The sequence below is a fragment of the Sardina pilchardus genome, chromosome 7 (assembly GCF_963854185.1).
Source record: "Sardina pilchardus chromosome 7, fSarPil1.1, whole genome shotgun sequence".
NCBI lineage: Eukaryota > Metazoa > Chordata > Actinopteri > Clupeiformes > Clupeidae > Sardina > Sardina pilchardus.
In genome coordinates, this window is record NC_085000.1 from 20,858,976 (window position 1) to 20,872,273 (window position 13,298).

General features: G+C 40.3%; 1 protein-coding gene across 1 annotated transcript; it reads right to left on the reverse strand.

Moving 5' to 3' along the window:
• On the reverse strand, positions 1 to 9,161 carry copz1 (COPI coat complex subunit zeta 1). The gene is made up of 9 exons (XM_062541212.1): positions 9,023 to 9,161; positions 8,365 to 8,433; positions 7,576 to 7,657; positions 7,270 to 7,361; positions 7,115 to 7,170; positions 6,951 to 7,028; positions 3,031 to 3,082; positions 2,879 to 2,917; positions 1 to 572 (listed from the first exon to the last, which is right to left on the reverse strand). Exons 1-9 carry the CDS (start codon positions 9,038 to 9,040, stop codon positions 525 to 527), a joined length of 534 nt encoding a protein of 177 aa, XP_062397196.1. The 5' UTR covers positions 9,041 to 9,161; the 3' UTR covers positions 1 to 524.
• Between the last annotated feature and the right edge of the window lie 4,137 nt (positions 9,162 to 13,298).

Here is a 13,298-nt window from a genome sequence, read left to right on the forward strand (position 1 = left end):
TGACAGAAACAATATTTAGTTTAATTTTTATCAAAATATAAAGGTCTTGAAAGATAGTGTACAGTCACAGCCTGTGAAATGGACAGTAGTGGACAAAACAGAACAGTCCAGGATATCATTCCACAGCTTTCACCTGTGACTGGGTGAGAAGTTGACAAACATTTACTCACAGCTATGTATGCATTAACATAATCATATAGGCACACAGGCACATTATAACGTATGTGCATGCATGTGCACACACACACACACACACACACACACACACACACACACACACACACACACACACACAAACACAAACACAAACAAGGAATGACTGATTCAGGTCCAAGAAATTACAACACTGTGGTGTTTTGTGTGCTGCCTTTCTTTCATATAAACCCTGTTGCTGTTGTCAGAGGTGCTGCAAACAGCCTTTAAACGACGCACAGAGAGCGGCATCTTGTCTGTGGGAAAACATCTGGAGTGGAATGAAGATACTCCGCACTCTCCTTTAGTCACCTGGCATCCACCTGTGCAGCCTATCGCAGCAGGGACCACTTGATCTGCTCTTTGGCCGACTGGAGAACCTGAACACCGCAAACGACAACAGAAACCGCCATCACTTCAAAATACACTCAACATGCTCGGTTCATAAGACATTTATGTGCAGCTTTTTATATGAGACTGAAGCATCTCCACTATCAACTAAATCTAGAGAGAATGGCATTTACATGCAAAAAATGTAGAAATGAAAAAGTTCATATGAAAGCATTTCAGGGAACTGAGTAAAAAAACTGATTATCAAAAGCAAAAAAACATTTCAGAGCTGTCCGTCAAAGTGAGCTCTGAGCGAGCGCTCGACGTGTGACCATCACCCAGCCGTGAGAAGCGAGGACATGTGAGAGGGGATTAATTAATCATCTTAATTCGCTGAAGCAAATGCAACCATAACCATAAAGCAGGAGAATGGGGGGCAGGTGTGTGTGTGTGGGGTGGTGGGGGGGATGGTGGGGCGAGAGCAGGCATTAATCAGTCGACACGGGGAAGGAGGGAGGGGTCCAGCCACTCTGTCAGCGGCCCCTCTCAAACGAGGAAATTAATCAGCTGCCAGTGCACTGGCCTCGTCAGCCACGGGGAAACACTGCTGCCAGACACCCGCTCATAATTAGCCAATCACCGCGCGCGCGCCAGTGGCTAGGCTAGGCTAGGCCCCCTGAGCCGGACCCCTAATGGCCGCGCACAGGTCACACGCTAGGGCTAGGCCGTTGCACGCGCAGCACGCGGAGCGAGCGGCAACCCTGTCACAGCAAACACGAGTCGAGCGTGTTTATTTGGGCACTCGGGGACCAAACCTCCACCATGAAAATCACATCCCATCCAACTGAGCATTTCTCAGAAGTCGGATATAATTGGAGATTGACGAACGTCCTTTTGGGAGTTGCCGCTGTAATTAGTTTCCAGCCCTTGTAAACTGTCACCATGCTGCACTGTACATTAAATACTGTATGGTGCAGATTGATGCCTGGAAGTGCCACCATCAGAGTGCATGAGGGTAAAGTGGTCTTCTAAATGGAGATATACTGGATGTCACCAGACGCGTTTACGATTCCTTTAACATTTTCTCATGCTCTGTTCTTTAACTGAATTTCATGCGTAAGAGTCTCTTCAGGTCCTACACTGGTATCATAAGAGTACGAGTTTGAAATGCTCAGCATCAACAATGTGCAAACAAAGCCAGGGCAGGAGATTTCATCTAAAAGTCTCAAAAACATTTAATTTGTCTAAAAAATAAATTGGTCAAAAGACAATCAAAATATCTAACTGTTGAGACACATTACACACTAGGCACTATTAATTATTTACAATTGGGTAATTCCACCATGTGCATGTCAACAACATATCATTTTCAAATGATAATGATAACGATGATGATTAAATAAACTGATCTTTGCTGAGAGTCAATTTGACATAGTTTGTAATTCAAGCTAACACAAGAGTAGCTTGTCTACACAACAGTACATAGAGTACACATTGTATAATGAGAGGACTAGAGGCACGCCTCAGTCATCACACAGGACCCACACTGCCACATAACACCAGCCTCAAATGGCTTCTCAGGAGACTCATTGAATTTCACACTAACACATTTAAAACTACTAATTTCTGGTGGACAGCTCGTCTCCATTTGTGCAGTTGTGGCTTGACAAAAAATGCAAACTACATGATTGCCGTTGGCAGAGTGAGAAGATGACACTGGGAGAAGATTTATTGCAAAAGGCGGTCATCCCTGAAGCTTGGCAATCTTCACCTTTCTTGGAAAGTCGTGGCAGGACAACAAAGAGCTATTCTTACCATCCCCAACGTATGTAGCATAGTTATGAAATGATGTTCCTGCTTGTGTGCATTAAAACTAGGGGCATTAACGTGTGAGGATAACCCATATACAGTAGCAAGCATTGGGTCACAGAAGTCGATAGCTAATACAGTATAGCATAATGTAAAAACCAGTAGAGAAAATGTATGAAGAGTTCTTTTCCAAAACGCTATATCCACCATTTCACTGAATCTTCATAAATCTTTTTTTTTATTTTGTTTTCAAAATAATTTCAGTGGAACTGTAACTGGGTTATGTTTAGTTGATTTATCTTTACTCAATCAAAACAGAACAACTGGATTTTTTCATTGATATTACACAATTAAAAAACATGACTTTTTAATGTTTTCAAAAATGGATTTATAGTGTTTTGGAAAAGAGCTCTTCATATATTGCTATGAGTAAAACGTATGTTTGTGTGACTCTGTGTGTGTGTGTGTGTGTGTGTGTGTGTGTGTGTGTGTGTAATAAGTTAATGATAACAGTTGGCAACAGTGACAAAAAGGTAGTGTTTCTCACCTGAGTAACTGTCTGTTCAGTAAGTGGCACATCATCACCCTGAAAGACAGAACAGATATACAGTATGGGAAGCAGAGCCAGAGGTGAAGCAACTGGACTGACATCAGCTGGTGAAGATGAGCTGGCCTACAGAGACAGGAGAAGGGACTTACCCGCAGAGCCACGCGATGCACCACTTGCTGAGGGTCACTCTCCAGGATCACCCTGTGAAGCAACAGTGAGAGGAGTGAGGATGAGGATGAGGATGAGAATGAGGATGCGGAGTACCGTAGGAGTTCCACATTTAGATTACGTTTTTTGTGGGCTTATCACATCGGATATCTTCAGACCGGATTGGCTACATTTTCCCACAAATCAGTCACTTGTGTGAAGCATCAGTGAATCAGACGGTACAAGGCAATTACAACAGGCCTTAGCAAAACCACCACATGATCATCTAACCAGTCACTGGAAAAAATCAAACCACATTTCTGAATGCTCTGTCTGTGTCAGGAAATATAAAGACCCTGTGAACTGTCATAACTCTGTGAACCTAATGCTGTGATGGTGTGGGTAGTGGACCATTTGTTTAAAGCATGGCTGAACCACAGAGTTGGATGATGGGGAAACCAGGAAGATGGCAATCTTCAATCTACTTGTCTTTCAAATTCATGTACTGCGTTACCGTAATTTCCCTACTATTAGCCGCGGCTTATACATTGATTTTGCAAAATTTCTTCAGCTATGAGGTTAATACAGGGGGGCAGTTAATATGGTGTTAATATGGTTTTCTTTCTTTTAACTTGCATAAAACACTGTCCTGCGGCTTATACACAACGCGGCTTACATGCGGGAAATTACTGTAGTAAAGAAGGATTCCAAAGGCACTGCTCAGAGGTGGAGAACTGAGCAGTTTAAAACTAAATTCAATTTAAAGGACTCGACCACATTTCCAGCCTAACGGCACCTTCCAGTGAACAGTTACTCTCAAGGAAGTTCTACCTTAACAATAGTAGTATAGAGCATACAGTACCCTCCAGAATTATTGGCACCCTTGGTAAAAGTTGACTAAAAATAGGTATAAAAAATAATCTTTAGGTGATTTATTGTACTCCCACAATGAAAACAATGAGGAAAAATATACCCTGCAAGGCAAGCAAATTTATTCTGAGAAAAAGGAAAATCTCATAAAGAAATAAATATTTTTAACAAAAACAGCTTGCTCACAATTATTGGCACCCCTGAAACATATTATGTACAACATTTAACAGGAGCATTTTCCTATGTAAATGCAACGTTTTAAAGTAAATCAGAGTGTCTGTGAACTTTCAGAAGTAGTTCATGACGTTCTTTTTCACTATGGTATGAAAATGAAGTCACTCAGAGGCTAAACCCTCTAGTCATTTTTCGACATTGGAGAGACAAGAGAATACACTAAATTGAAATAAAAAGAAATTGTGTTGACATTTGTAAGTAAGAGAATGTCTATGGAAACTAGGTATTTTGTTGAAAATGCCTATATTTCCAGTTAAAGACTAAAAGGTTCTAATCATCTGGAAATGTGGCAAACATGCTTGGACAAAGACCCATGGCTATTTTGCTCCCACGCACAGTATGGAGGATGGTATGATAGGCAAAAATATCCATAAGAACCACTGTTGAGAGTTGCAGACAAAGCTATCATCTTGGGGTCACCAAGTCCCCCCCAAAAATCTTCAAAAGTGACCTCACTGCTAATAGATTATTTAGACAGCATGTCAGGTTAAAGCCAGTAGAGTCATTTAATGAACAATGTAAATGGCAGGAGTTACTGAATGGTACCATGGCATGTCTGGGAGTGTGGTCTATTGTCAGATGAAAATAAAATTATGCTCTTTTGCTAAAAACACTTAAGGTGTCTTTGGCGTACATAGAAGAATGACTATACTAAAAAGAACCCCATGCATAATCAGAATTATGGTGGAGGGGCTGTGCTATTGTGGGGCTGTTTTAATTCCCAAAGGCCTTGGGAACCTAATTAAGGTGCATGGCATCATGAACACCAAGAAAAACCTGAACATTTTCAAAGGAAATCAAACAATCTCTGCCAAGGCCCTAAAAGTTGGTCATGATTGGATCATTCATCAGGTCAATGAACCAAAACAAATGCACAGATCAAAACAAATATGGTTTACTGAACACAAAATCAAGCTTCAGACATTGCCATAGCAGTCCCCTGATCTAAACTCCATAGAAAAACAGTGGGATGAGTCAACGAGAAGAATGCACAAGTGTGGACCTAGCAATCTGGACGATCTGGGGAGGTTTTGTAAAGATGAATGGTCTTAAATCCCTTACTTTGTATTCTCAATCTTTATGGGGTGTCAGAGAAGAATATTACATGCTGTTTTATTGACAAAGGGAGGTTTAAGAAGGTATTACAAGTAGGGGTGCCAATAATTGTGAGTGACGTGTTTTTATTAAAAACATTTATTTCTTTATGAGATTTTCCTTTTTCTCAGAATAAATTTGCTTCCCTTGCAGGGTGTATTTTTCCTCATTGTTTCATTGTGGGAGTACAATAAATCACCTAAAGATTATTTTTAGAGCTATTTTTAGTCAACTTTTACCAAGGGTGCCAATAATTCTGGAGGGTACTGTATACCGTAATACACCATCAAGGATTAACTATGGTTTCTAATGTTGCCTGCACAGCCTAACTCCTGGAGAGAAATGTTGGACCACTGCCACAAGGCCTGCACTAATGCTCTTGCTCCTACTAGCTGTAATCAACAACAAAACTAATACTAATCTAAATACACTTCCATGTGATGCAAAATAAAAACCCTTTAAGGACACATACACTAAGCACAAAAGTCAGGGCTATTCAGCTTTCGGGTGCAGTTTCAGAATGAACCTAATATCCACTATAACCTTCACAGGTGAACCTGATGTGACCTTCTCTAAACTTTTGAATGTACACGTCCAACAGTTCAATGATTCAGCACTTTATGTACTAAAACATTCAGTTTCAACCGAAAGCCAGCTATACCTAACTTTTTAGGAGTAGTGTACTGAGTAAGTGTGATACTTCATTCTTGAGACTGAAAATGAACTCCCCCATTTCCCCAAACTGACTATCTGGAACAGTTTTGCTATATTTGAGAGACTATATTTGAGCTCCACTTTGTTTGCTTCCAGTATGTACAAAGACATTTTCTTTTTTTATCCACAGCAAAATGACAGAATGGAGGATTGTGAGGAGATATTAGCTGAATGTGCTTGTTTAGAAATCGCATAGAATCGCTATGGTACATCTAATTACCATCGAAACTGACAAAGACAAAGGTTATGATCTGGTTCAATTATAAGTTCCCTTCACAAAAGTCTTACATGGTACGCGGTACGTGGTAACGTAAACAGGAGAGGGGTGGCAATCAGAGGGATGGTTTGCATCACAGTTTATATTTGAGTCACAGTCTGCCTGTTCAGATTAGCCCATTTTTTAATGGTCAAGTCCGAGAAGAACTTCTGTATTTCCGGTTCACATTAGTTTTGTGGCATTCACCGAATTCCCTTATTCAACAAAGCCAAGGTAAATATGGCTTCCGTCTATGTCATCTTTAAAGTTGTTTTTACCTTATACAACATTATCACTCCCAATCTCCTCATTACCTGCATGTGATAACTTTAGACTTTAGTGTTTTAGTTATTTTACAGTGTGACAACTCTAGATTAACAGTTCTAGCCTAGGCCGTGTCCAAAAGTGAAGCGTGCACGCTGGATAGTACCTTCTTCCCAGTAGCGTCTCAGTTAGCTTGCTCCTCAGTATGCGTCCCTACATTTGTACAGCACAAACTAGTTGACTCGGGGAGGGGGGTGTGTTAACGATTTGCATGACGTGTGGAGCTTGACCTGCGCTGCGCAATGGATTATGGGATATCCGAGGCCAAAAAAGATGCATCGATGCACGCTTGGAAATCACGCCAAAACGAAGTACCCATCTAGTGAGAGCGCTTGACTTTCGGACAGTCTATTCTGACGTAACTTCCGGAAAATGCACACTGCCCAGCGTGTGCACTTATGTTTCAGACACAGCCCTAGTTCCACTCACCCGCCATCAACAATCTCGTCCACAGCCAGAAACAGCCCCTCCATGTTCTCCAGCAGAGCTCTCTTCTCTACGTTTTTCCTGCATTTAAAGAAAGGAGCCGTGGATCAGTGAACACATTTGGGGAACATGGGGGAATGCCATCACAAAGGTCCTCTTTTACTTACCGCAACATCTGACTGAGGGAGTCGAACAGGCAATTCAGGACCGCCATAAGCATTAGCTGTGGATTGACCAATACTGGTTACAGAGAGAAAACTGAGCACACCAAACAAAAACAGAACACATAGGAGCATTACGTTTATGCGTTTGCTGCACTTACCTCATTTTCATGTGAGCTTCCAATCACATAGAAATATAAATCAATACTACTCTTGTACACCACAGTGAGACCTTCGAGAAGCGCAATCTCACCTGTTTAGCACAAAATACATTTAAAATAAATTTAAAAAAAGGCACAACAAAACAAGGCATATTCAGAAACACTGTGGTTATTTTGAAGGCTTACAATCTTTATGCTATTGTGCTTAACCAGTACCTTTCTACCAAAATAAATGCACTTTTAAAAGCATTTTCACCACATGCAAGTATCTGTGACATTTAGTGTAACAAAAGAATAGGTTCTCACTGTCTGTTCGATGTGTTTTGTTGTAGATGTTCTTCTCAAAGGCTTTCTGTTCCTTTACACTGGGGTATGTCTCATCGTAATACTGAAAAAGGTAATGTTACAGTTCAACTTAAATGCATAATTTTCTTTAAAAAAATTAAAATAAAAAAAAGATTTCCATGTGGCTGGTTAATAGGGGCTTTACACACCGAGCTTATGTTTGTATCAGAGACCACACTGTGTGTTTTCTAATTTAACACGCAAATCTGGAAGTACATTGCGGTGTCAAACGGAAAGGTGACATCTGATTCACCTACATGCAAGCAACAGACAAAACATCCCCTATCTTGGTCAGGCAGGTAGTGTCTATAGAGAAGCACCTTTGAATTGCTTCGTCTTACTTTATTGGTGACCGAAAACTGTTCATTAGGCCTGTGATTCTCATACTTTTTCTGTCATTCCCCACTTTGGAGGCGGGGAATTTTCAGGCCCAACCTGACCCTTATCAACCTGGCAAAATGGTAACATGAAAATATCTTTTTCACATTTTGGTTCCCCGTTACATTTCCTGTCTCGGTCCGCTGGATCAGATGTTATTCTCGTTCACATGTCAGTCTGTTTATGAGTCCTATATGTTTGAGTGTGGCTACTTTATTTTGAATCTTGTCAAAAAAGAGAGGCAGAGAAGTCCTCCTGTTCATCCCGCCCCACCTGTCATGTCCCTATTCCCCACTAGTGGGGGCCGGCCAACACCAACAGAACATCTGTCTGAGTAGCTTTAAGTAGTACGAGGTACAAACTAGCACTTACCTTGGCATACAGTCTCTCTCCATCATTGTCCATGATGAGGACTGCCTTAACTGTAAGCAAAGAAGGTTCCTGGTAACACAAATCAGAATGATCAATTTAGGTAACAGATATCTTCGACAAAACACAATGAAAGAGATGTATGCTTTTATGTCAGGCCACGTCAGCTCAGTCAGCATCTAGGCTACGGAAACCTCCGTTTCAGTCGTTATTATTTAAGGATAATGATAACTGATAATGCTTTCCCGTAAAGAATTCTAGAGGTAACATTGAGCTAATTTACTCTTTAATCTGCTGAACAGCATGGATTGTAGCCTATAGCCTACAAAAAAAGACATATGATAAAATGTAACATCGATGGCATTACAGAGAGGAAAAGATTACATTATGATTTTCAGATGACCTTCAGTTAAAGATAGTCATAAGAAATGCATTTGCTACATACGACCTTATAATTCTGTTTACGTTACACATTAGTAGGCTAGCATGCTAAATGTCGGTGAATATGGGCACCTATCCTAGCCTAGCATTTTTACTGGAGTGACATTTCCGATCCTCAGAAAATAGGTTTGCCAGTCAACCGAACAATTCCAAGAGAGAACATGGCCATTGTCAGAAGATGGTGACAAATGTAAGTCTAAAAATGTCCCCATAACTTTACCAATATTGCGCTGTCCATTGCTGTCGGTACTTCAGGTGACTTGGTAAACTAAATTTCAAGAGTCCACCAGAGTCCAGTAACTTCCTTTCAAAACGGAAACGGAAACAAAAACGTTACAATGACGCGAAATGAGTTAAAAGCATAGAAAGCATATCCTATGATTAAAAGACAGCGTAGTAAGTTATACCATTTAACATTTATAATGTCTGTATATTTTTGTTTTATACGATTATTATTGTTATCATGTTTCAGCTTTTGTTGCTCTGTAGGCCTACATTAACTATCTAGCCTATTCTAAACTGTATCTCTTGAGTCCATAGAAACTGAGTGCTAGCCTATCTGTTTTGTTACAGTAACAGATTAAAAAAAAAAATCCATGATTATTAATAATTATGTCCAGTGTGAAACAAATGTTTCTCATGTTGCCTAACTTAGCTTACTCGTGTAGGGGCTGTATGATAAATCTTAACACTTTGGTAGGCTTGTTCACCAGCATAAATAGGCCTAGCCTAGACTGTTAAAAATTGAGTTAAGTTGACAGAGAGGAGAATACAGGTGTTGATTAATGAAAGGAATTGGTGAGGTGATAGTATAAGGAAAGTTATGATAACATTTGGCAAGGCAACTATATAGTCATATTGATAAAGAAATGTTTTTACGAAGACGAACAATCTGTAAACAGCAGTTGCATTCACCATTTAACGTTTACTTATGATCATTGTCTGTCCATGCAGCAGTTTATTGTTTTTGAAGCGTCTTTTTAGGATACAAGTTTGCAGGACATGCCCCTGGAACGTGAGAGATTATCACTATATTTTGTGAGATTTATGGGCCTACACTGTGAAGTTCCCAAGATACCAATGATCAGGCCTGTCAGTGTATTTTAGGGCTTACAGTAAGATGCATCCTATATTGTGCTGATGTTGTGGTCACAGCGCTCATCTATTTCTGGGTGCCTGACTGAGGTTAGAGAAAGAGGGATGTTTCTGAGTGTAGTATAGTTCAAGGGCTTGGGCTAAACTCCTAGGCAATGACATAGTAGGTATGACAATAGTGGTGAGACCATCTCACCCTTATTACTCCCACACCACCACAGAAGGACACAGACTTGATGCTGTAAGAGGATATTCGCTTAGGGCCTAGTGGATCTATTAACATAATGTTATGTTCAATATCACTGACAGATGAGGCTATCTTGTAGCCAAGCACTACATCGAATGAAGTTGATCTTTTCCATTTATATTTACAAACTGACCACGGTGGTACTCTGACTTCCATTCAGCTTTGTGTATGATCCCATAAACAGATATTTTTTAACATCCTCCTACAGTCAACCAAGATAATTATTTTGGTCACCTCTTCTGGGAAGCACCACAGTGCAACCAATCCCATTGGGGTTTTCCCCTTACACTGCTGGTCTATGCTACCATCCCCAATTCAATGACATCAGAGAGGTCATAGCACCCTGCTCAGAGTCTTGTCGAAAAACATGGACGTGAGGTTTCTGTCAGAGCTGTGGTGCTGAAATATGGGGCAGAACTTGTCTTTACCATGCCATTATGTCATTTCTTCCAGTTGCTACTCCCCTTCAATTTATCAACCACAGGTTCTATGCAGTCTATTGTTCACATTTTGAAAAAGATAACTTGACTTGTACATTACCCTATGAATAAACATAATCTCAAATTCTCACTCCTTTTTTGTTAATATGCACCATAAATAGACAACAACTTAAATTAACATGAGACTATTAATCCACTTAATTTTTAAATAATAGCCATACTTATTCCAAATCCATAATTGTCTTTTCCAAGGATTTTTCCTTTTATAATCATTCTTTTCATTTATTATGCACTCTGTAACATATTGTAGCCTAGTTTTTATTGTGATTCATGAGACAACAATTTTAATTCATCTTCTCTAAAATGCTAATAAAATCTAAAAATGCAAAACCTTTAATGTAATTCAGTGGAACAATAGGTCTCCCTCAACAGAATTAAATTCAAAGTAAGACTGTGGCTTACCCACAGGTTTTGCAATGTAACAATAGGTTTTCACAATTTTACCGCAAAACTATTTCGAAACGACCCTTGTAGCTGGAAAGGATACCATGCATGTACAGAGCTCTAAAGAAAAAAAAAGAGATGGTAACGCATCTCTCACCAAGGGTCAGCAAGTTACTACAGCATACTGGGCTTAAGTGTCTTTAGTCGTATTTATAGGCTAGCCAACATGTTTTTACAGAAAGTGCTCCAAAATGCTTATAAGATGGCAAATAATGCATGCTGAGAGAGGGTCCAATAATATTTAAAACATTTTGAAATGACTGTGATGAGGGATTGTTAATCATCCCTTTTATCTTAATAATGCCTGACAGTGAGCGTAACACCAACCCAGCCTAGATTGAGAGGCTAGACTTATTTGTGGGATTCTGTGAAATTCTGTTCCGTTAATGAAAAAAAAGCAGTTGTCTCAAGATGTTCAGTGTTGCAGTTCAGTGTTTCTTTGTACTAAGGTTCTTCTAACAGTTGACTAACATGTTTGTCATTTTCAAGACGTTATACCTGGTATTCTGTAAAATGAGGAACCACCACAACCCACAACTGTATTGCATACATGGGTAGTGACCCAATCATATCCAAGATAAGATTCTTATTTGTGATCTTTTGCAATGCAACAAAAGGCTTCGTGCAATACTTTCCACCATGATGTGGGACTGTATGACTGTAAGAAGACAAAGAGTTAATTCTCCACAAGTTTTCATTACGTACTGTATGTGTCCAGTATGCATGCATGCATGTGTGTCCTGCAAAGGTGACACTGGAATGGGTGCGGATGTCCATGAGAATGAGTACGGGTGTGAGAAAGAGTACATGACGAGTGGTGTAGCCTACTGCAGTGGAGAAAGGGAACACAGAGGCAAGGAGCAGGTTGAGTGAAGGAAGTTCTGCTCTGAGCTGATAAAGGGTGCATTAGGTGCTGGTGCAGGGAGCTTGTAACTGCTGTGGTTTTCGGCATGAGACAGGGAACGAATAGCAGTCTGTGGTCTTAAGTTGACCTCGGTTTTTATTATTGCATAATTCTGCATACTGTAAAAACGTTCAATAGGCTATGCAAGTAACTTTGACTTCCTATTAAAACATTTTCAAATATGACAGGTGTAGTTTAGGTAGATTAATGGATACATGCAATATGTATATTCTGCAACGTGACTGTGTCCATGCATAATGCCATCTTAATGTAAATGTACTCATTTTGCCATAGCCTGTTGCAGTCTCTAAACCACATCAGTAATTCTATGATAGAATTGTTCTATGCATTTGCAGCACCCAATGGTCACAATATGAGGAGAATGACATTTCCCCATCTCCTATATTCAGTTATGGTTATTAGCTTCCAACTATTCTGTTTGCAGTTTCCACTCATTATAAGATTTTATTACATGATTGTATACATGACATTGTCATTTATTTCATTTATCTGTTTAGGTGTAAACAAAAGAGCAGACAATTAGGCGTAACAATCAAACACAGAAACAGACACAGACACAGACACAGACACACACACACACACACACACACACACACACACACACACACACACACACACAAACACAAACATGCCTGCCACTTATTCACTGTATAACTCACACACACACACACACACACACACACACACACACACACACACACACACACACACACACACACACACACACACACACATACAAACATGTCTGCCACTTATTCACTGTAACTCACACACACACACACACACACACACACACACACAAACACGCCTGCCACTCACGCACACAGCACACACACACAAACATAAATACACTTTCCATCATTGCCTAAAGCCATCTCCTCTGTTTTCCCATTTCCCAGCAACTGGCTCCGACAATTTTCCCTACATGACCACAGAGGAAACAAATGCCCTCATTCTAATTAACAACAGGGTTCTTTCCATGTTTTTGCAAGTATCTATACTCCTCTGTGTCAACTGTTGGTTTAATGTAGCTTGTGCCTCATGACTACGTCGCTGCTGGGGTGGCAGAGCTAAGCTCGTTCGTTGCCTTGAAATTTCTCGAAGGTGCCGCTGATGAGTCAGTGCAACAGCAGGAGATATCCAAGGCTCTCTTAGCAACAAAGAAGGTGATATTATGGGATGGGAGGTCTGTGGGTCAGGCAGCAGTGTGACTTCCTGAGGTCACCCCTGGGAGCCGGGGAAACAGAAACACAGTGTATGGAAGGCACCAGGCCGGAGGGATGAA

What these genes read in the sequence shown, in the direction of transcription:
- copz1 (XM_062541212.1), bottom strand. An exon ending in GAAGCTCACATGAAAATGAG is followed by an intron (nt 7,171 to 7,269) that starts GTAAGTGCAGCA and finishes GTCAATCCACAG; the next exon opens with CTAATGCTTATGGCGGTCCT. An exon ending in TGCATCGCGTGGCTCTGCGG is followed by an intron (nt 2,918 to 3,030) that starts GTAAGTCCCTTC and finishes TCTGTCTTTCAG; the next exon opens with GGTGATGATGTGCCACTTAC.